This window comes from Bos indicus, chromosome 10, assembly GCF_029378745.1.
Source record: "Bos indicus isolate NIAB-ARS_2022 breed Sahiwal x Tharparkar chromosome 10, NIAB-ARS_B.indTharparkar_mat_pri_1.0, whole genome shotgun sequence".
Taxonomy (NCBI): Eukaryota; Metazoa; Chordata; class Mammalia; order Artiodactyla; family Bovidae; genus Bos; species Bos indicus.
Genome location: NC_091769.1, coordinates 29956909 through 29980928, shown reverse-complemented (window position 1 = coordinate 29980928; position 24020 = coordinate 29956909). Strand labels below are relative to the sequence as shown.

At 45.4% G+C, this 24020-nt stretch overlaps 1 protein-coding gene across 7 annotated transcripts in view; it reads left to right on the top strand.

Annotated features, from left to right (window-relative positions):
* The window catches only part of SCG5 (secretogranin V), a 59101-nt gene that overhangs the window by 800 nt on the left and 34281 nt on the right, over window positions 1-24020 (top strand). For all 7 annotated transcript variants that reach the window (XM_070797233.1, XM_070797231.1, XM_019968469.2 and 4 more), the window contains exon 2: window positions 819-1051. In XM_070797233.1, coding sequence (XP_070653334.1) covers window positions 826-1051 — 226 coding nt within the window. In that variant the 5' untranslated portion in view covers window positions 819-825. The remainder of the gene's footprint in view (window positions 1-818; window positions 1052-24020) is intronic.

Below are 24020 nucleotides of genomic sequence, written 5' to 3'. Positions count from 1 at the left end.
ATTCCAACCTCCAAAACAGTGAGGTAATATTGCCAACATAATAACAGCAATCTGGGGGTCTCTGTGCCCAGCACTGTTCTCAGTGCTCTTACACATGCTCCCACACTTATCCTCACAGTGACCCTAAAAGACAGATGCTTTTCTCGTCCCTTTTTGCAGAGAAGGAAGCTGAGGCTTTGCCTACCATCCCCTGCTCTCATTTGGTGCAGCAAGCAGCCCTCATCTTCCTTCCCAAGTTGCAGGGCAGTGTGAGCTGTGTGTATCTTCATCCCCACCCAGGATCTCAAGTGTATTCCATGTTTGCTAAGCTAAGATGGTCTCTTCTACCAGCCCCAAGCTTTCTGTGCTTCTTTACCATGTATGTCTTCCAACGCCTTCCCATGAGCCTTTTCTTCCCCAGGACTAGAAAAGTCAAGATGTCACTCTCCCTGTCCCTTTCTCAAGATGGAAGCAAAGTTTTGTTGTTTGTTTCTGTTTGTTTCAAAGCAGGAGAGAGTGGTGGAGTAGGAATGGTGCAGAACTTCCAGAGAGCTATGACGACAATAAAAAATGACAGAACTGCCATTATAGTCTAGTCTTCCCCAGGATGTGAGGACACAGGGAACTGGCCATCTCAGACAGTTTGTTTCTTTAATACCTTCTCACAGCTGATGTCCTGGGTAGCGTGGACACATAAGGCCTAAGCAAACCCTTAAAACTTTTCATTGCAGTCTCTCCCTGGGCGATCCTTGAATCACTCCCTGGAGGGAATCACATGATTGCATCATCACAGTTGACGATTGTGGCCAATCGATCTGTGTGTGGTCTTTTTTCTGCAGGTTAAAAATGGTCTCCAGGATGGTTTCTACCATGCTGTCTGGCCTGGTGTTATGGCTGACGTTTGGATGGACTCCAACAGCTGCTTATAGCCCAAGGACCCCAGACCGGGTCTCAGAAACAGATATCCAGAGGCTGCTCCATGGCGTGATGGAGCAGCTGGGCATTGCCAGGCCACGGGTAGAGTACCCAGCTCACCAGGCCATGAACCTTGTGGGCCCGCAGAGTATCGAAGGTATTTACTGTGTTCTGCCAGTTAGCAGTTTCTATTATTGCTGTTGTTCGGTTGCTAAGTTGTGTCTGACTGTTTGCACCTCCATGGTCTGTAGCACGCCAGGCTTCCCTGTCCTCCACTATTAGCAGTTTCTATTAGCAGTAAAATAATTAATCCATATTGAAGAAACTCCACTTTCTCCCTGTTTTCCCTTTCTTCTTATACTATACAGCATATACATGCAGACACATAAGAATATGTCCTGTGAGAACAGTGACCTTATCTAATTCACAGCTGTAGCCCTAGCATCTAGCACAAAGCCTGATACATTAGTATTTATCAAGGGAATGAAGAAACATCTAGTGTTGTCACTAAAAAAAGATTAGAACCCAGATCCCACATCTTCTCCCAAACTGATCTTTAGGAAATTGTATCTCCAGCTGCCTACCTCTGAGCTACTGCCAGCCGGTATTTGTAAAAGATCTTCAAAATGTAGGACCTAAAGGATCTGACTTGATTCTTAAGGAGGACATCAGATAAACCCAGAAGGAGCCAATGACGTACTGGCATTAAGAGTTTAGGTCAAAAACTTTAAAAATATATCTTCAAGTATAACGAATGTTAATTTAATTGTTTCATGGTGGTAAGACCATTGCCCCCTTGAGTTTTCCTGAGTTTCTGGCAATATACTTTTAATACTTTTGTTAGAAAGTGGTACTTTTTTGCTTAGTGCTTTATTTATAGAGAATTGGAGTCTAGGTCTTGAGCAGCTTTTAAGAGCAGCTGCCTTATTTCCATGCCTGGCTTTATAGCTCTGATTCTGAATGTTCTCTTTCCACTGAGGTGGAGCCCTAAAGCCGGAGCGTGGTTGATTTCATTTGAACACAAGAGAACACAAGAGCACAGGAGTGGGTCTGAAGAAAACATGTGAATTCTTTCTCTGAGTCTTGTCAAAACACACATCCAGCAAATGCTATGTCCTGTGCATCAATTTTGTATAATTTTGCCTAAGTCTATAAATTCTTACAACAGCTATCTGCCTTGGGAGTCCAGAGAATGCCATGGATATTGTTGACATATGATTCTCATTTCTGTCGTGTTACCCATAGCTTTAAACCACTGAGTAAAACTAACTCCATGGGATTGTTGTCTATGTGGCTAACATTTGATTTCAGGAGTGAATTAATGCAGATGACTTGAATCAAAAGCATGCCAGCCTAGCACAGGGCTTGAGGTGGAACAAATCAGACAGAGCTTCACACCACCCCTTCTGGGCTGAATCTAAATCCTGCCCAGCACCCGCTGCCACCTCTGGCTTCAAACACACCTACCCATTTCAGACCAGCTCTTTCAAGACAGTGAATATCTGCCCCTTTAACCGTAAGTGCTGTTTAGTCACCCAGCTGTTGTCATGGAGATGGTTTCCCAGGTTTCCGTTAATCCTGGAAGCCTGATCATCTGTGCAGAAGAGAAACAGCAAATCCCTGGACATCAGCAGCCTGCGTTTATCCAGAGCCTCCTTACCTGCACTCAGTAGCCAGCTGTTTGGCACCTGCTCTGTGCCCGCCACCGTGCAGGAGGCTCTGAGACAGCTCTGTTCTAGAGGATTCTTGTCTGGGAGTAGGAGCGAGGCGAGGTGATTACAGTGTGTCACGGCCAGTGTTTTGACAGATATGCAGGCAAGGTGCTACCATGGAAGTGAAGAACAAAGTGTAACTTATTCTGCTTGGTGTAGATAGAGGTGGTGGCTTTAAAGAAATGCTTCTTTGAAGAAGCAATGTTTGAACTGGGTTTTGAAGTTTGAATAGGAATTCATCAGGGAATGGCAAGTGAAAGGACACAGAGATGTGAAAGTGTGGCTTAAAACAATTCACAATCAGAAACTGTGTTTATTACCCTTGGGGTAATGTGATGTTATGAGCTTCCCGGGTGGCGCCAGTGGTAAAGAACCCACCTGGTGCAAGGGATATAAGAGATGTGGCTTCCATCTCTAGTTTGGGAAGATCCTCTGGAGGAGGGCATGGCAACCCTCTGAGTGTTCTTGCCTGGAGAATCCCAAGGACAGAGAAGCCTGGTGGGCTATAGTCCACAGGTCACACAGCGTTGAACCTGAATGAAGCGCCTTAGCATGCGTGCTGTGTGATGTCATAGCCATGTTGGATCTCTTCTAACAGTGTCTGTGGATGGTATGAATATCAGCTTGTGTTCTAGATTTCTGTTACTGTGTAGAAATTATTAGACATTTAGCAGCTTAATACAATACTTGCTTGTTACGTCAGAGTTTCCATTCGTCAGGAGTCGGGCATGGGTTAGCAGGGCCCTCGGCTCGGAGTCTCATTAGGCTGAAATCTCAGTGTTGACAGGAGATGCAGTGCTGGCTGGAGCTTGGGGTTCTCTTCCAAACTCATCTAGGTTGTTGGCAGAATTCAATTTTTTGCTCTTGTGGGACCAAGGCCCCTTTCTCTGGTTGGCTGTCATTGGGGTCCCTCAGGTTGGTTGTAAGCCTCTTGCAACTTGGCAGCTTACTTTCTCAAAGCCAGAGGGAGAATGTCCCTTTAGTCTGCTAATCGTCATACAGTATAATTATAGGAGTGATGGTCCCTTTATCTTTGTCATTAAGTGATAGTCCTCTATGTTCCCAGGTCCCACCCACACTTGAAGGATTCATGCAGGGCATATGCACCAGTAGGTGGGAATCTTGGGGGAGCAGGGCGGTCATCACAGAATTCTGCCTATTACAGCTTGAATGCAAACTAACGGAGAAAATAATCCAAAGACTTTAGAGGGAAGAGGAAACAAACTGACTTTTTACCTGTTGTGGACTTTGGCATTTAAGTTATTGCGTGGTCTAATGTTTTCTTATGTGAGTGTATAATTGTTTCAACTCACTTGTTTATTTGAATTGTCTCTGCTCAGATGATCATTCCTGCTAATTCCCAGGGGTCTGACAGATGCATGGGTTATCTTCCATATACCTTCAACATTTATTTTAGTATTTTGTTATGAAAGACCAAGTTAGAAAGGTTTTCTGATTTTTATAGGAAGAATACCAAGAATATAAATACAAAAACCTCAAGATGAGAGCAGGGAGGCTGGTGTGGCTGTAGTTTCAAAGTCATCCGCTCAGAGAGGCTTGCCCAACTGCCCAGAATAGCTCTCCCCATTCTCTGATATGGTGCCCTTTTGTATTTTTTAAACTCTAGCGTTTAAAAAAAAATTATAATGAATGTTTATTTCCTTGCTTGTTTTTTGTCTGTCTTCCCGCTGGAATGTCAGTTCCACGAGGCCGCATGGAACATGGAACATTTTTTGTTTACTGCTTTATACCCAGACACATCGTAGGCACTTGGTAATTATTTGAAGATGAATGTGTATTTGAATAAATATTTAAAAACTCGATGTATCTGGCAGTGGGCTGTCTGGGTGGCTCAGAGGGTAAAGAATCCACCTACAACAAAAGAGACATGGTTCAATCCCTGGGTTGGGAAGATCCCCTGGAGAAAGAAATGGCAACCCCCTCCAGTATTCTTGCCTGGAGAATTCCATGGACAGAGGAGCCTGGAGGGCTACAGTCCATGAGGTTGGAAAAGAATTGGATACAACTTTGAACAACAACGTATCTGGCAGCAGTAAGCATATGAGTATAGAATTTATATTCTATTTGACATCTGGGTCTCTTGAGACTTCTTCCCCAAGGGAAATATTCCATTTCTGTTGTCTCTTTTAAAAATCAGGAACTCAGTGATAATGTGCTCGTCAAAAGGTCTGTTTACTTTGACTATGACCGACCACCAGGGTGCAAGTTTCCTACCTTCTGTGCAGGGGCGTATTGAGAAATGGAGACTTTTTGCAGTTATGGCACGAAACCAGCAGAGGGCCTACTAGACCTGAAGCATATAGATGTAAGAGGATTCCTGAAGCCTGGTACCCAGCCACCGGGTTGTTAAGCCAGTCTCCTTGTTGACCTGCTCTAGATGGTCACTGGAGAGGAATCATTTGCCCAAAACATCAAAAGGTTGGAGGTTATTTTTCACTTCTCCATAGGTACCTTAATCATGACTTAGTAAGGAATATCTTTCAACTGTGTAAATTAGTAACCCAAAGCAAAACAAAAATACAGAGTAAAGACAAACAGGCATCAACGTATTGTTTTATAGAGAAGAAAACGCGCTTTAATGGAAAGGAAAACCTGAGTTGAGTCTTTTTTTTTTTTTGGATGGTAGTTTATTTTTCCAGAGGCTCCAGCCTACTCACATGCGAAAAGCAGGTGCTATTAGTAACTGAATGAGGCCAGCCTTTTCTCACTTTGTGGAGTATCAGGAGCACAGCTGCAGTCTTTACTGGCCTTCCCTGGTATTACTGTGGATGATTCACCCAGTGAGCAGTACAGCTCAGCAGTGCTACTGTGCACCTTGCATCTCAGCAGCGTCCCCAAGCTCAAATCGGCTCATTGGTCAAAATGACATAGATAAGTGGCTACTGTTGTTATATTTTCCCCAGAAGCAAGGAAAGCCACCAGCTGTCCAAGAGATTAGTTCAGAGAGCCGTTAGCTATGAGGTAGAGATGCTTGGGAGTCAGAAGTGGCTCTGCCAGCAGACACTAATGTTAGCTTTTGATGAATCCAATCAGAAAATGTGCTTCCGTTTTCAGGATAGCAGCCTCGGGTAGAAAGGGGTCTGCTCAATGCCACGGGTTCATTTCCCCCTACCCTCCTAGACCACCTGATAACACCAGATATCAAACCACTGAGAGATTTATATATATTGGCAGTTCATGGATCCCAAATAAATTTAAACTAATAATGCCAAACATAAAAATACCAAAATTCCTTTTCATAACGCTAAATTTGGGGCTTTAATTTTCTTTTTACTTTAAAGAGAACAAAAAGTGTTTACTTAATAAATGTCAGGTAGAGAAAGAATCCGTAAGGTAAGGTTTATTTAAAGGGGTGGATCCTAAGGAGCCTCTATTTCATCAACCTCTGGCCTCGTAAAGGAACCGCAGTGCCTTCATTTGACCACAAGGGAGCACCAGTTGCCTCCTATTTGAAGGTTGATGGAGGTTTAGTTGCTAAAGCATGTCTGACTCTTGAGACCTCAAGGACTGTAGCCCACAAGGTTCCTCTGTCCATGGGATTTCCCAGGCAAGAATACTGGAGTGGGTTGCCATTTCCTTCTCCAGGGGATGTTCCTGACCCAGGGATCAAACCCTAATCTCCTGCATTGATGTGGTCTCCTGCATTGTAGGCGGATTTTTTACCGACTGAGCCACTAAAGATGCAGGTTGGAGAGAAGAGTCTTAAACATTGATCACCTGACCTGAGCCTCTCAATTTCAGGTTAGCCTCTGTCTGCAGTTGGAGGAAGGGGTGGGGGCTGAGACAGATATCTTGACTATAATCTGTTTCTAGGTTATCCTCATTCTGGGGGAGCCAGTGAGAGCAATGGGCTTGCAGGGTTGTCTTTGAGTGCAGCAGGGCCTCCAGTTCGGTTCATGTCCTTTGGGGTTCTGCTGAGCTCATCCTAAATTAAAATCCTTAATATTTCCCTGGATGATTTTCAGTTTTTTGTCTTAGGCAATGACACCAATAGTGATAAGAAATTGAAAAGGAATAGGGGGAAATTTGTTTTTGTTTTTTTTTTCTGGTGGTAGGGGAATAAGGAGATAAAAATGATGACTTATTTTACTGTTGCTTTTAAGGTGTCCTGGGACATCCAGGTGTAGGTGTCCAGATGGCAGTTAGATGTATATGACACAGGAGAGCTCTTTGGGTGAAGGAAGGGGTTTGAGAGCCATTGTCATATTAGTGGTAGCTGATGTCATAGGAATGGATGAAGTTTCCTGGTCAAGTATTAATTAAGAAGAGCAGACACCTGAGAAAAAGCCTGGAAGACTCCATTTATAGGGTCAGGTAGAAGAATCTGCAAAGGAAACCAGAAAGATTGGGCATTAAGCAGAACCAGACAGGTGCAGTGTAAACAAAGAATGAGAGTTTCAGGAAGGGGCCGTGGTCACTTTGTCAAGATTAGCAGAGAGTTTGTATGAAATCAGGACCACTGGTGCAGAGTGTACCCTGAGTGTAACCGCCCTGAAGTTCCTGGGACTTTGGGTGGAACAGGTTCTGCAGAATAGTGGGGGCCAAAACCACAGTGTGGGAAACAGAAGACACGGTATAGAAGCTGTTCCCAAATGTCGGGCTATGGGGGAAGACTGTGAAACGGTTGTGGAAGGATGAGGGGGTTGGTGATGGAGAGATGAGGAAGGTTTTTGTGTAGGTTGTTTTAGAGATTTGAACTTGTCAAAGTGCTAACTGGCAAGAGCTGATGGAGAGAGGGGCTTCCCTGGTGGCTCAGACAGTAAAGAATCTGCCTACAATGCAGGAGACACAGGTTTGATCCCTGGGTTGGGAAGATCCCCTGGAGAAGGAACTGGCAACCCACTCCAGTATTCTTGCCTGGAGAATGCCTTGGGCAGAGGAGCCTGGTGGGCTACAGTCCATGAGGTTGCAAAAGAGTCAAACATGGTTGAGCAACTGAGCATGCATGCACACACGATGGAGAGAGAGTTAAAGTTACGGGATGAAGGGCAGATGACTGATGGGTAAATGTTCCTGAGGATATGAGAGGAGATGAAACCAAGAGCTCAGGTGGAGGCCGGGGTTTAGGTCTTTCCACAACTGGGAAAAAAGGGAAGAGGCAGAAGTGTGTCGGGATGCAGTGAAGTTCATGATTTGTTGTTGTTATTGTTGTTCAGTCGCCAAGTTGCGTCTGACTCTGCAACCCCATGGACCGCAGCATGCCAGGCTTCCCTGCCCCTCACCATATCCCGGAGTTTGCCCAAGTTCATGTCCATGGAATCAGTGATGCCATCCAACTATCTCATCCTCTGTCTCCCTCTTCTTCCCCCTTCAATCTTTCCCAGCATCAAGGTCTTTGCTAATGAGTCGGCTGTTCATGCTCACCCCCCACAATCACTCCCTTAATTCAGTTGAGGAGGGCAGGTATTCTTTGCCACACTGTACAGAGGTGGAAGGCAAAGTTCAGAGAAAGTGACTTCTCTAGGGATGCAGTTCGTATTTGAACGTGGTTCAAACACACTAGACCCTGGTGTACCCTTCTTCTATTCTGGTCTGCTGTACGCAGCATGCTACTTCTTAGGCTAGTTGATTAATGGTATGGTAGAGCACAGGCTTGATCTTGGGCCAAACTGGGAAACAGATTTATCTTTAGGGATGATCCTTGTTCCTGGGCTCATTGTTGACCTTTCTTTAAATTTGCTGCTCCATATAGACTGCCTGTGAAGTGGCATTTATGATAAAGGGCTGCTTCCCTTCCCCGCCAAACTATGAGATCTGCAGGAGCAGATGCAGGATCTGACCTGCTTTTTCTGTATGCAGGGCCTAGACGGGGCTGGGCATGTAATAGATGCTCACGAAACGTTTTTTGAAAGAACCTCTCACAGTATGCGTCCTAGAAACATTGACCTCTGAGATGTCAGCAGGTGAAACTGGTATTATTTTAGCTCAGATCATCTAGCCTGTAAGTATATTTTGAGCATTTAACCCTGACAATCCAATACTCACTGGCTTTCCTCCTACCCGCTTATTTAGGATCTCAGCTCCTCAAAGTGTCTTAAATACATGCATGATCCAGAACACAGAGGACTGGTCCCTACCCCGGGGCACTTACCCATGTTCCCCTCTTTCCTCTCCTTGTCCCCTTCAGCTGGGCACCACCTCATCCTCCAGACTCCAGTTGAGCAGTTGCAGCCTCAGGGAGTCTGTCATAAAGTGTTGGGTGGCGAGGATAGGAGGAGACCCCTCTGAGTACCTTGTGTCCCTAAACCCTAGAGAGGTTTAGGAAAACAGAGCTTTCCATTTTATTTCTCACTGTTCCCAACAACCCCTACCCCACCCCCCACCCCCCCACCGTGCTCTCCATAGATTCACAGGAGAGGTTGCACAGAGAGACATGCCTACCTGGGCGTCAGGCACCAAAGGGGTGAGGGTGGAAGGGGCTTCCCTGACAGCTAAGTTGGTAAAGAATCTGCCTGCATGCAGGAGACCCCGGTTTAATTCCCAGGTTGGGAAGATCCGCTGGAGAAGGGATAGCCCCATTTCCCTCCACACCCCCACTGCCCATGAAGGCAGAGCTTATCCCTGCCTCTGGTTGGCCAGCCAGACTCCTTCTTCCTTTAGTTTGAGCTTTTCCCCAGGAGGTATCTCATTCCTGGTGCACACAGGCTTCTGGCGGGTGTCCTCCCAGACACGCTGTCCCATCTGAAGCCCAGAGCAGGTTCAAGCTGGGACCTCGACCTCATCCCACATCACCTGAGACTCGCCATCTGGAGAGAGGGTGTGGCAACGGCAGCTGCTGAGTCATGGCAGGGCGTGATGTCCACAGATAATGGGAAAAGTGGGTCACACACGTATGGGAAATGGGAAAATGGTAACCAAATCTTACATAATACTCTATGGTTTGTAAAAAATCCTTTCCTGAGCCCTGTCTCATTTGATATAACCTTTCTAACCGTTAAGAAAAAAAAAAGATGTTGCCTACACCGCTTGAGCTTTTCAATTTAGCTGGCAAGACAGCTGTGTTAGGTTTGATTGCATTTCTCCAGCCAGCTGTCTTCCATCCCCATCGACTTGGCTAATCCTGTGATATTTAGCTGAGAAGCTGTAATGATGCTGGGAGTGGTGGTAAACCACAGGCGAGTTGGGGCAGATGGTGTTCCCAGGATAGGAAGCTTCAGAAAGCAAATTGTCTGACAAAACTGCCCTCTTGGAACAAATTTGTGCAAATACCTAGGGCACCGTGGTCATAAAGAAAGCTATGGAAACCGGCTGGGAGGGTTTAGCAGATCCCAGCATGGCACTACAGTTAAAAGTAAGCGTGACTTAAACCCATGGCAGGCCGTGGGATTGGAGTAGCAGAAGGGGCATGTGGTGTGCATGGTGGGGGACGTGGTCACCGTGGAGCTGAGCAGGAAGAACGGTGAGGCTCGAAGCCCAGAGGTTTGGGTCCTGGCTCAGACCAGCTGCGTGGCACTAAGTCAGTCCCTTAAACTCTATGAAGCTTAGTTTCCCAGTCTGAAGACAGAGGTGAGCTACCCAGACCGTCTCTTGGGGTTGATATAGTAGTCATGTTAAATCAGGTATATAAAAGTGTTTGGGGCACTATGAAGCTTTACTCATAATGGGAAGTACCACTGTCATGGCCGTTACTGCTTTCATTCAACCATATGTATTTCCAGGTGTAAATGGCTCCAGGGCTGGAAGATGGTATGTCTGCAGTGGTATCCTGTGTTTCCTGTTCCCCGTGTCCTTGACTTGGCCTGGGGAAAACTGCCTGCAATAGTTAGACTTGGAGGAACCAGTTGACCTCTGGCCTTATGAACAACTATGCCGCCTGTTAGTGTTACCTTAGGAGTTAGGGTCTGTGTCTGCAGTGAGGATGGATGGTTTCTGAAAACCAGTAAAGAGTAACTTTTCCATACTCAACAGTGCTCCGTTCTGCTTCTTTTCTGGGTGGCTATATAAGCCTTGTGTTTGGCTGTGACGTGGGTTGTAGAAGCATCTTAAAAGTCAGGAAGACTGGCTGTTTAGTCAACTGCCGAGCCAACAGCATGCCCATGTGCATGTAGGAGACACTGATGTGAGGATGGTGTGCACATGGGTTGGAAAGCGTGTTCTCAGGGGCTTGAGAGGAGGCTATCTACATGTCCGTGTTTCCATGGACGTGACTGGCAGGCCAGGATCAGTACGCTTCCCCTGAACCATGCACTCTATCAAAATGCCATTTAACATATTTCCATTTTTATTAACTTCCTAAGTAATTATTGAGTGCCTACACATTCGGGCTTCCCAGGCGGTGCTAGTGGTCAAGAACCTGCATGCCAACACAGGACGCGAAGGAGACAAGTGCTCGATCCCCGGCTCAGGAAGATGCCCTGGAGGAGAGCATGCAACCCACTCCAGTATTCCTGCCAGGAGAATCCCATGGACAGACGAACCTGGCGGGCTGCAGTCCATGGGGTTGCAGAGTTGGACACAATTGAAGTGACTGAAGTGACTGAGCAAGCATGTTACCACGAGCCAGGAACTGTGGCCTGGACATTTGCAAACCAACCAACATACATCTAATGTATTTACAAAGGATCTTTGTGAACTAGTTAAGAGTCAGCCATTATCTTCTAACCTATTAGTAAAGGTTAAACTCTGACCTGAGGGACTGAGGCGTTTTCCCGAGAACCGGGGCTGCGGCAGGACTGGACAGGTTTTCCCCTCACTTTCGCATCCCTGGATGCGTTTTCCATTGGCGCTTCAGTCTCGAGGCCTCCAGAGGAATGCGTGTGTGCTGAGTCGCTTCACTCGTGTATGTCTCTTTGCAACCCTGTGGACTGTAGCCCGCCAAGCTCCTCTGTCCATGGGCTTCTCTAGGCAAGAATGCTGAAGTGGGTTGTCATTTCTACTTCAGGGGATCTTCCTGACCCGGGGATAGAACCCACGTCTCTTATGTCTCCTGCATTGGCAGGCAGGTTCTTTAACACTGGCACCACCTAGGAAGCCCTCCTGAAGGATAAGAATCAGAGAACACAGGCAAGACCAGGAATGATGAGCTGTGTTTTCACACACCCGCTAGCTCCAGTGGGGTGGGCGGGCTAAACACAAGCTCATGTCCAAGGAGCTGCTGGTTAGTGGCTGGGCCCGTGTTCTCTTATTGTAACCAGAAGCCCTTGTTTAAGCAGCTTGAAGTCTAGGTGAGGAAAAGGGATGTAAAAATGGAAATGCACGCTTTCCACAGGCTGGGATAGAAGCTGGGAGTCCAGGATATAGTTCTCATAGTCACCATGACAGGAATTCTGTGGGGAGTAAGGTGATGTGCCCGCAGCCTGCCCCCCACCAGTTGAAAAGATGTAGCCGGCCAGTTGAACTTGAGCTGGGCTTCCTTGAGGAGGGAGCGTGTGGATCAGGGGGACTCAGGTTCAGGAAGGAAGAAGTAGGAGGAAACAGACTTTTTTATCTAGATTGTGTTGAGTGCAGGATGGTTGGGGGTGGGGAGGAGGTGGCAGGAAAGCTGGACACTTTTAAGGTTGTCACTGAATTTCTCTCTTTAAGGGGATCTGGGGGGACTTAACCTGGCAGTCCAGTGGTTAAGACTGTGTTTCCACTGCAGGGGGCATGAGTTTGAGCCCTGTTTGGGGAACTAAGATCCCACATGCCAAGCAGTACAGCCAAATAAAGAAATAAAAGCTCTTAAAAAAAAAAAAAAAGATTTATACAAAGAATGTTGCAAGCACCTCTGGGGACAGGGACACGTGGTCTGTGAGGCTCAGGGCCCTGAACTCCCCCAGGGAAGGACCTGCCTCCCCAGCCCATCCCCTTGTCGGCAGAGTGTCCAGTGAGCTCTCTGTCTGCTGGCAGATAAGTCACCCGAGTCTGGAGGTGCCCTGGAGGCAGCAGTGGGCTGGTGGTACTGGGTGGGACGTGGGGTGGATACTGCTTTATGTTTTGGTCAAATACATGCACACTCGGCACAGCACTGTTGGAGTCTCAGGGGCTGGAGGTGGGTGTCGCTTCAGTCACTCAGCACGTGTGGACGTCAGAGAATAGAGGGAGCCTGCCTCCCACCATGCTCAGCATGGGCGGATGATCTACCTGCACACCCGCTCATTCCTCTAGCGGCTTCACTATCCTGGGTAGTTCTTCCCTTGGACACCCTAGATTGTAAGCCCCCAGGGGAGCAGACACTGACCCTTCCCAGCACTTCAGAGGACACTGATGCCCTGTGGGAGGTGACACTGTGCAGTGGGAAGAGAGCTTTGGCATGGCATCTGGCCTGAGCAAGGCAGAGCGATGCTCCCCCAGGGCCCGTAATGACTGTGGTGATAGGCCCTTCCCCTGGGGCTCCCCGGCAGGCTCAGGACACCACTGGCCCCCTCCCATGGAGGCCTGTCAAGAGTTTATCTTTGCACGAGACACTGTGGCCGAGGAGACAGTCAGTCCAGGAGACTGGCTGGCCCTGCAGAGGCTCAGGGGACCTGCCTGGTACCATCCTCCCTGTCCAAGGACTCAGCAGGCCTGTTGTCAACAAGCCCAGCCCAGTTTGGATGAGATGCGGGTGACTAACGTTTTCCCCCGGGCAGCAGGAGGGGACCGGCCGGCTGGGAGGAGTCCCTTTGCTGTAAACTACCAGAGACGCCCGTCTCCCGAGCTGAACCAGTGGGTGTCTTGCTTTCTTCCTCTTTTTTCTTAATCCTTCAGCAGATGATGGGAGGGGTCATCTGTTGAGTTTGTCCAGACTCTGAATAGCCCTTGGTCACTGGAGTGTGCAAAAATATGGCAACAATGCAGGTGCTCTTGTCTGAAAATGTTTCCGAAAGGATGGGAATAAGAGCAGTTCTTCTGACAGTAAATGATGCATTATGCTAATATCAGAAGGACTTTTTTTTTTTTTTCTCCCCACATGTGTGGTCAGTGAAGAGAATTTTGGCAGTTGGTTCTCATTGAACCAGGTCTGTATACAGCACTCTGGAGCCCGGTCATCGCCTCTAGCTTTTTTTACAGGCAGGGTTGCAGTGCCTAGGGGTCTGGGCTGTGATGGCAGGACGTGCCTGCAGCAGGCAGGGAGTGGTCAGCCCACTCTCAGCTCTCCAGATCCAGGCCTTAAGCAGAGTAAGCTGTTGATACCCACACAGCTGTTTTTGCAGCCTGGCCGCCCACCCAGGCTTCCCGACCCTGCTTCAGGGCATTCATTTGTGGTTAATGATGAGTCAAATCTCATCCTTTACCCCCAGTTACAGCACTGAGGAGAGCACATGGTGACCATCAGCCTCGCTCCAATCTAAGCAGAGGAGCTGAGAAGCAACTAGTGGGATACATAACAGTGTTCTTTCTTTAAATGTGTTAGGGGAAGAGAGCTAAGATTTATTTTGTATCTACTATGTGCCGGATACTATATATATATGTGGTGGCGGTGGTGATTTAATCGCCAAGTTGTATCCAACTCTTGCAACCCCATGGACTGTTGCCCACCAGGCTCCTCTGACCCTGGGATTTCCTAGGCAAGAATATTGGAGTGGGTTGTCATTTCCTTCTCCAGGGGATCTTCCCAACCCAGGGATTGAACCTAAGCCTCCTGCAATGCTGGTGGGTCTCCTGCGTTGCAGGTAGATATACATATGTATGTGTGTGTGTGTAGTGTGTGTATATATATATATGTGTGTGTGTGTATTTTTGTCCTCAGAAATCCTATGTGATGCTTTCCTCTTGCAAGGACAAGTTGAGGTGGAAAGTCGGTGAGTAGTTAATCGGGCAGGACTGACTAGCTAAGGGGGATATGGGTCTAGATTCAAATTATGTGAGTTTGACTCTAGAGCAGGGTTTCATTCTCAGGACCTGTGATATTGGCCAGAGACTCCTCTTGTTGTGGGGCACCTCTAGATGCTGGCAGAACGCCCTTGCTTATAACAACCAGAAATGTCACCTGTAGATCATATTGCCCCCTATGGAGAACCAGTTTTCTACAGGCTTTATTATTCCTGCCACAGCACATTTCAAAAGGATATTTGGGGGTACCTTGGTGGCTCAGAGGTTAAAGCGTATGCCTGCAATGCGGGAGACCTGGGTTCGATCCCTGGGTCGGGAAGATCCCCTGGAGAAGGAAATGGTAACCCACTCCAGTATTCTTGCCTGGAGAATCCCATGGATGGAGGAGCCTGGTGGGCTACAGTCCACAGGGTAGCAAAGAGTCGGACATGACTGAGCGACTTCACTTTCACTTAAAGACTCTCTAGATGGTATGGACTAATTATTTATATTAATTTTTATTATAAAAGTAATAAAGGTCATTATGGATGATTTGGAAAATCATATATAATTGCATATATTTCTATGAAAAGAAAAATTAGGTCAAACTCCATGCATATTTTTAGGCTCCATTTCCTACATAGTATCAGATTGATTTCTGTAAATGTTCGACTAATAAGGTTGTTCTCTCTCTCTCTGTTCGTGGGAATCTTATTTCACTAGTTAACTATGAGTATTACCTTACGAATCCTTGAATTTAACAGGCACAAAAGACGTCTCTTTGTTTCAGTTTGTATTTATTTGATTACTAACAAAACTGACCATCTTTCTATTATGTAGCTGTTTGTTTTTCTTATTTTCTGAAACATTTGTTAATAATATGTGTTTTTGTTTAGTAGATCGAGTTGTGTCTACCCACTTTCAGAGCTTGCCTTCTTCACAGCGCAGGCTCATAACTGAAGTTCCTTGTGCTTTTTAGCACTAATTGAGGGATTGGACTCTGGGAAAGGATTGGGAGAAGAGAGGAAGGGAATGCTTGTGTATAAATAATTGATACCTAAATTATAATGAATCAAACCCTGAAGTTGGAAGCAGAAAAGAGGAGAGAATGGCTTATGTCTGAGGTCCTCAGACTGTGAGAGAGAAGGGAGTGCCCAAGTACCTGGTCAGAGAGTTCCTGTGATGGCCACCAGGTGGTGCTATCGGCCTGGGACGATTTTGGCGTCTGGTAGGGGAGGAAGCACAGAGTCGGACAGGACTGAAGCGACTTAGCAGCAGCAGCAGCACAGGGGATTGAGGTGATAAGGAGGCTGAGTGTCCAACACAGAGGCTTGTTGGGTGTTTGGAGTTAACCTGCCAGTGATCACAAGTTAGCCTGGTGTGTGTATGTGTTTTTATATGTGTGTACAGAAGAGGAAGGGAAGGTTAGGACTGGTTATTATTTATTTATTGAGATGTAATTCATATACCATAAAATTCACCCATCTACAGCATACACTTTGATGGTTTTCAGCATATTCTCATCACCATAATCAACTTTAGAACGTTTTTATCACCCCTAGAAGAAACCCCCTTCCCCTTAGCTATCACTCCCCTCCATCTCTGCCCCCCACCCCCTCCCTTCACTTCGTATTCCCCTTTCCCAGTCCCTGGCAACCACTAATCTACTTTCTGTCTGTCTGGATTTGTGTACTCTGGACACTTCATGTAACAGGATTGTACACGGGTGTTCTCTTGTGAAAGAGTTATTCTCTGGCTGTTACTACTTGTCCCAGCCAACACTACCCCAGTTGACTTTGTAGCAAGAGGCATCAGAGTAGCTGGATAGACTATTTCAAGTGCTGTGGCATTTCCAGGCCTATTAGGATAGAGAAAACGACAGACAACAGCAAGATTCTCATTTGATAGATAAACAGAATCACCTGGGAAGCTTATGGAACTAAAGATTCCTGGCTCCCAATCTCTCCAGAGGGCTTCCCACGTGGTACAGTGGGAAAGAATCCGCCTGCCAATGCAGGAGATGTGGTTCGATCCCTGAACCAGGAAGATCCACTAGAGAAGGAAAATGGCAACCCACTCCAGTATTCTTGCCTGGGAAATCCCATGGACAGAGGAGCCCAGTGGACTACAGTCCATGGGGTCGCAAGAGTTGGACACAACTTAGCAACTAACCAACAACTTCTCCAGGAATTTATATTTGGTATTTCTGGGGAGTTGAGGCTGCTGAGGATTTTTTTTTTTTTTGGTGCCCTAGGTGATTCCAATAATTATCTAGCTGTCGGCAGTGGGCAGTCAAGTAGTGGAGAAAAAGAAACCTGCTTTGGAATATGGAGGCATGAGACCAAAATGACCTTTTCCTGCAGACCATCTCTTTTAGCTGCAGCTTCAAATCCAGCACCTCTCGTGGGAAGGGAGCTGCACGCTTATGGTCTCCACAACCGCGTGCTACAAGGCTGGTTCATGTCAGAGCGTCATCTTTGACTCGGCGTGACAAGAGTGCCTTTTTGAAGGCCATCAAAAACAATGACATCAGCCTTATTTAAATACTGCTCGGCTGGCAAATAGCTTTAATGGGGTATAGCAGAAAGAACACTGAATTAGAAGCCGGAAACTTGCCAGAATTCTCCACTGAATACTCCCTGGAGCTGTTGTGAGCATCTGGTGAGAGTGGGTGAGAGGTGTGGCCCCTGGCTTAGATTAGGGAAGCGCATGACCAGAGGGGGCTTCAGAGAGCATCTTGTCCACCTGTCTTGTTTCATGGTAGAGAACACTGGTCCTGAAGTTCCTTGCTGAGGTGACGGATGTACCAGCTACAGCAGTGCAGCCAGGAGTGGAGCTGAGGGCCAGGGTCCTCTGCCACCTACTTTCCCCACTGCGTCTCACTTCACATCTCTCTCTTTGGGGATCTGAGGAATCCTATTGAGTCACCTGTCATTTTCAGAAGTGAGGAAAACCAGGCCTAATTTGTCCAGGGTTCCGGAGCTAGATGATTTATATTTGCCTTGGATAAGTAGGAGTTAAAATAATGGCAGATGAAAACTTCACGATGGCATTCATGGATGGCTTTTAAGAACAAGCCCAGAACAGATCTAAGCTTTGTGAGGCCTGAAGCTTATGTAATTTGGAAACCCTCTTTAAGACAAATAATACCAAATTACAAAATTAGGTCCAGGGCCTTGGAAGCAGTCTATGCAAACGAAAGACTTTGAATCTTCAGCTTCATTCACTTCACTGTCAGTTCACCTCTAGGGACAGTTATAGCAAGATCCCTGGTCATGTGTGTCCTGCTAGAATTTTTTTATTTGTATAATAACATATATCCTGCTTTGAACCACTTAGTTACACCAGTCTCACAAAATGGAGGCCATTCTATCAACAAATACATCTTGAGTAGCTGCTGTACATAAAGAATACTGAAGGGGGCGAATTCCCTGGTGGCCTAGTGGTTGGGATTCTGGGCTTTTACTGCTGTGGCCTGGGTTCAATCCCTGGTCAGGGAAATGAGATCCTACAAGCTGTGTGGCCAAATTAAAAAAAAAAAAAAAGAATACTGAAGGGGACAGAGGCTACGGTAAGGAGAAAGTACAGTAAGTAACGGGAACTTCCCTGGTGGCTCAGACAGTAAAGAGTCTACCTGCAATGCGGGAGACCTGGGTTCAATCCCTGGGTCAGGAAGATCCCCTGGAGAAGGAAATGGCAACCCATTCCAGTACTCTTGCCTGGAAAATCCCATGGATGGAGAAGCCTAGTAGGCTACAGAGCATGGGGTCGCAAAGAGTCGGACACGACTGAGCGACTTCACTTCACTTCACTTCACAGTAAGTAAGGTGTAAGTACAGTAAGGAGACCACAGTCTCAGGATATGCAGTTCCAAAGTATATAATAATAAATCCCGAGACCACTCTTTCTTCCCAACCGTGGGCTGGGCCAGGGATGGATGCCTACGGGATCTCAGCCTCTATTTGTGTCTTCAATTTTGGTCTCAGAGAGCCTTCTTCCTTTCACAGTCATTCCTCTCCCTCCATCATATGGGGAACAGACATCAATATGAGTGAAACTCTTGGGGTTTTTGAATGAAAACCTTTTCATGATTTAAATGACATCTCTGTGGTTGGGCACCCCTTCCCAAGCCACTGCAAAGTCCCTTAAATCTAAAATCATTGTCTTCAAATGAATTAAAAGTACATTCATCCATCAGGGTCCCCTTTCCCTAAAACGTGCCTGATGCCATTGAGATTGTTAGAATAACATGAGTATCCTGAAAAATCTCTGTGAAGATTCTCAGGATATTTATTTCCACTTTGGTAAGAAGTGCGTGCATGCTAAGTCACTTCAGTCCTGTCTGACCCTGTGTGACCCTATGAGTGGTAGCCTGCCAGGCTTCTCTGCTCATGGGATTCTTGAGGCAAGAATACTGGAGTGATTTGTTATGCCCTCCTCAGTATCTCTTATGTCTCCTGCATTGGCAGATGGGTTCTTTACCTCTAGTGCCACCTGGGAAGCCCTTTGGTAAGACATCTGTACTCAATTCTGTTTATTTAATTGATCATATCAGCATTAACGCCTGTATTTTTTTAAAGGTGTGGGTTTTGCCACTTTCTGAGAGAAAGAACATGGTGATAGAGATATGTCTGGGTCAAGAGGGGGCCTAGGTCAGTGGAGGGTGTTTTGTGATGTTTGTTTTATTTCACTTTTTAACTGTTGCCCTTAGTTTTATTGATTTCCCTGGAGAAATGGGGAGTCAGAGATGTGAATCCCTTTAGGTAGAATCAAGCACTGTTCACATCTTACTGAATTTCCCTTTCTATTGGTGGGAGGAATGGCTGAGCCCTTGGTGTCACCTAAAGCTCACTGTGATTCTCGTGGCAGTTTTATTATTAAAAAAAAAAGCCTTCTGGAACATTAAAGCATGAAGGGACATTAAAACCTTGGGAGGAGTTACAACATTTTGAAGTGCAGGGTGGAAGGTTCTGAGCCCCTGGGTAGAGGAATGGCTGGATCCTTCTGGTGTCATAAGCAATCCCATCACTCTTGGGACCCTCCCTGTTTTGAATCATGGATTTCAAACATCCTCAAAAGCTCTTCTCTGGTAATTCCAAAACTCTTAACAAATCAATCCTAAGAAAAAATAAACAAATATGCAGAGGAGCAGAAGGATATTTAGGATATGGTTCTAATTAAAATTTTTAAGTTTTCCTTCTCAAAATCTTGTATAAGCCATTAAATATGAAAAAAACAAACCCCAGAGTAGGAAAGCAGTCAAAGCCATTACCATTAGAGATTTTGAATTTTATAACACACGAATAGTTTGTTTTTCTTCTTATTAACACCAAGAGGATCAAGTCAAGGCTGTAACTTTAAAATACTGAATGGCCGTCTATTGAATTGGGCATACATAGGGACACAGCACAGAAGGTGAAACTCCATCCTCCATCAGCATAGGAAACAGCGAGCCTGCTTGCTGTCAGACGGCTTCTAGTACAGGCACCAGAAAAGAAACGCGTCTTGTGGGCCCTCTCAAACTGCCCGAGGTAGGTTGGAGCCATCTGGATGTTTTCCTGCAGTTCCCTTGTGACGACCGAGTCTGCCAGTTACCTCTGTTGCTGTTCTGTTGGCCTTTTGGCTGTTTCTCTGTTTGGTGACACCTGAAGCCAAGGGGAAAGAAACGAACGTTTATTAAGTCCTATGTTTGTACCAGTTAATCTTCTTAATGAAGCATTACTGTCACCCCTGTTTTACAGAAAAGGAAAATGAATATTTTAAAAGGTAAAGATATCTTGTCCAGGATCACATAAGTTTTAAAGTATGGCATGCATGCATTATAAAATGACAACCACTTAACATTTGCCAGGATCCTGCAAAAACTTTACAAAGTCTATTTTATTTTTATATTTTTTTACTTTATTATTTTATTTTACTATTTTTAAAAAATATGTTTAATTTAAAAGTTTTTTTATTATTTTCATTTATTCATTTATGTTATTTATGCATTTCATTATCCTATTATCTTATTTTTTAAACTTTTTATTTTGTATTGGGGTGTAGCTGATTAACAATGTTATGCCAGTTTCAGGTGTACAGCAAAGAGACTCAGCCACACACACACATGTATCCATTTTCCCCTCAACTCCCCTCCCATCCAGGCTGCCACATAACATTGAGCAGAGCTCCATTCTAAATACAACGGTGTGTACATATCCATCCCAAACTCCATAACTATCCCTTCCCCCATCCTTTTTTATTTTATCCTCATACCAACCTCTGAAAATTGACATAATTTGTATCCGCATTTTATAGATCAAGTCATAGAGTAGTATGAGGAGCCAAGATTCAAACTCAGGTAGGCAGACTGCAGGGCCCCTACTTTTGCACAGCATACCTCACCTCCTCTAACTTGAGCTGTCCACGTAGACCCCAGCCACAGGTGGCTGCCACACACTTGACAGATGCCTGGTTTGAATTGTGATATACTCTAAATATAAGCCACACACCAGATTTTGAAGGCAATACCATAAATAAATAAAAGAATGCAAAATATCTCATCAGCCCTTCTTATTTATGAAATGATAGCAATTTGCATTTATTGGGATACATTTTTTAAAATTAAGCTTCATCTGTTCTTTATTTTTTTGAAATAAGGCTTCTAGACAATTTAAAATTAACTATGTAGCTTTCATCATATTTCTGTAGGACAGCACTGCTATCTACTATTGCAAGTAAAGGAGGGGCTGTGAAATTTGTTTCTCATCAGTAGTTCTAGTTAAAATTTTGGTTAGTAGAGTGGGTGGGGAGGTTGAAGCCATTTCAAAATTTTTTTAATTGTTTTTTAAGGCTATTTTAAAATGTAAGTCTGGGTTTATGAATGAATTTGAATTATGCTTTCTTCACTCTCGGGACCATGTGTGGGTAAGAAAGACTGCCGTTTCTAAGGTTCAGAAGGAACTTGTGATCTATGATTTCAGTGTTGCATGGCTTATGTCTCTCTTGTGTCCTCCGTGGTGGGAGCTGCTTCCATTTCCACACACTTTGTGACAATCAACTTCGTGTCTCCTCCAGCATGCCAGGGGGCCCTGGCTCTGGGTATGGCACTTGGCACTTAATTTATACTAAGTAATGAAGATAGAATAAGTAGCTAAGCATTTTTCATTGGTTTTGATGTTGTCGTATTATTTTTTAAATTGACACTTAGTTTAAATTTCTATTTTTTAGCTATTATGGATTAACGTCTCTCTGAACATTGAGTACAAGCTTTTGTGGGGGGATATGTTTTCATTTCTGTCGGGTATATATCAATACCTAGACCTGGAACAGTTGGGTCATAGGATAGCTCTGTGGAACTGTTTGAGAAGCTGCCAGATTGTTTCCCAAAGCAGCTGCCTCCTGGTATTGATACATTCCCATCGGCAGTATGTGAGGATGTGGTTTTATTCTTAACTATTGCCAGGAAGAGATTACATGGATACAAAAGGAAGAAGTTGGGAATATTTGTGTGAGATAGGAAGACTACAGATCAGAAACACTATATACGGAACATTTGCAGGAGATTTAGTCCAAGTGTCCCTCCTTCCTCCAACACACATACCACCTGCCCTCTCCTCCCGAGGCTAGAATTCAGAAACAATAAAAAGAAAGAAAAAAGGTAACAGCTGCTTAGAAACTCAGAAAAGAATGTCCTGCGAAGAGATCACTGTTTGTCCAAAACAAATGCTTATGCTAGCTCTTTATAAAAATGCTTAGTTACTTACGGCAGCTTTGGATGGAGAAAGGGAAATAGGGACTATATCATGCAGGTACCGATTAGTAAGACTAAGTGGGAGTGTTCTTTGTCATGGCCCAAAAGCCTTCTCTGACCCCAATTCAGTTCCTCTGTCTTAATCTACTGACAAGGGGGCTGCCATATGAAATGATTAGATTCCTGAGCCAGGTTGCTGCTCCTCTGGCCAGTGCAGAACCTCAGAAAGTTGACGACTCCAAGCAAGTGGAGTGCCAAGCCCTATCACCTCTCCCATCTCCATCCCATTCCGAATGGACCCATCATGGTCTCTGCTGCCCCTTATTCACACTTCCTTCTCAGTCTGTTCCCAGTGGCCTGCTTCCCCTGTAACACTCATGCTTTATCAAAGAGCTTAAGTCCGGGGTAGAGGACCACCTCCATGATCATGAAGACTTGCTGTTGATTTCACCTATTGGCTCATCCATTCAGTGCTTCCCTATTTTATGCTTCTGCAGACATCCTTCCCTGGTGGCTCAGATGGTAAAGAATTTACCTGCAAGGTAGGAGACCCAGGTTTGATCCCTGGGTGGGGAAGATCCCCTGGAGAAGGAAATGGCAACCCGCTCCAGTATTCTTGCCTGGAGGATTCCATGGACAGAGGAGCCTTGTGGGCTACAGTTCATAGGGTCGCAAGGAGTTGGACATGACTGAATGAATAACACTTTTGCTTCACTTTCAGACATCCCTTATTTTCTTTTGTGTTGGAAGCTATTTCCTTGGGTGCTCAGTCTCTAACTGTGAATGTTGTAGCCATTTCCTTGGTTCTGGTTTGGCCTCTGAGGTCTTCCTTACATTGATTTTTGCCTGCCTACCTGGATCATCACTGCCATTGCCCTTTCTCCTGACCTGAGAACCTGACATAGCCTGCTTGTTTCTTTGGCTGGTACCCCAGGGGGCCGGGAACTCCTGTTAGTGAAGTCATGAACTTAAGTTAAAATAATTATCCCAGGAATTCTATAATGTGCAAAAATGTTATACAGGAGCAGAGTACCATGTGTTAATTCATACTCATTAGAGACCTCACCCACAGAAATGACACCCAGGACTTGTCACATCACTAAGAACGGAAATGTGGGGCCCGGATTTTGGACAGAGGATGTCTTCAGTAAGTGAAGTTTCAGAAAGGAAGATGTAGTTGGGAGCTTTGAGTAATTGGAGACAACAGGACTCTAGGCGGAACCAGGTGCTGGAGGCTCCAAGTTCATAGTTTGCCTTTTTTTTTTTAAACCAATATCCTCACCTAATACCCATCCCTACCCCAATTTTGTGTTGTTGTTGTTCAGTCGCTAAGTCATGTCCAACTCTGCACCCCCATGGACTGTAGCACCCCAGGCTTCCCTGTCCTTCACTATTTACCAGAGTTTGCTCAAACTCATGTCCATTGTGTCAATGATGTCATCCAATCATCTCATCCTTTTTCACCCGCTTCTTCTCCTGGCCTCAATCTTTCCTAGCATCAGGGTCTTTTCCAATGAGTCGGCTCTTTGCATCAGGTGGCCAAAATATTATAGCGTCAGCTTCAGCATCAGTCTTTCCAGTGAATATTCAGGGTTGATTTCCTTTAGGATTGACTGATTTGATCTCTTTGCAGTCCAAGGGACTCTTCAAGAGTCTTCAAGAGAACAATTTGAAAGCATCACATCTTCAGTGCTCAGCCTTCCTTATGGTCCAACTCTCATATCCACACATGATTCCTAGAAAAATCATAGCTTTGACTACATGGACCATTGTCGGCAAAGTGATGTCTCTGCTTTGTAATACACTGTCTAGATTTGTCATAGCTTTTCTTCCAAGGAGCAAGTATCTTAATTTTGTGGCTGCAGTCACCATCTGCTGTGATTTTGAATCCTGAGAAAATAAAATCTGTCACTGTTTCCACTTTTGTTCCGTCCATTTGCCGTGAAGTG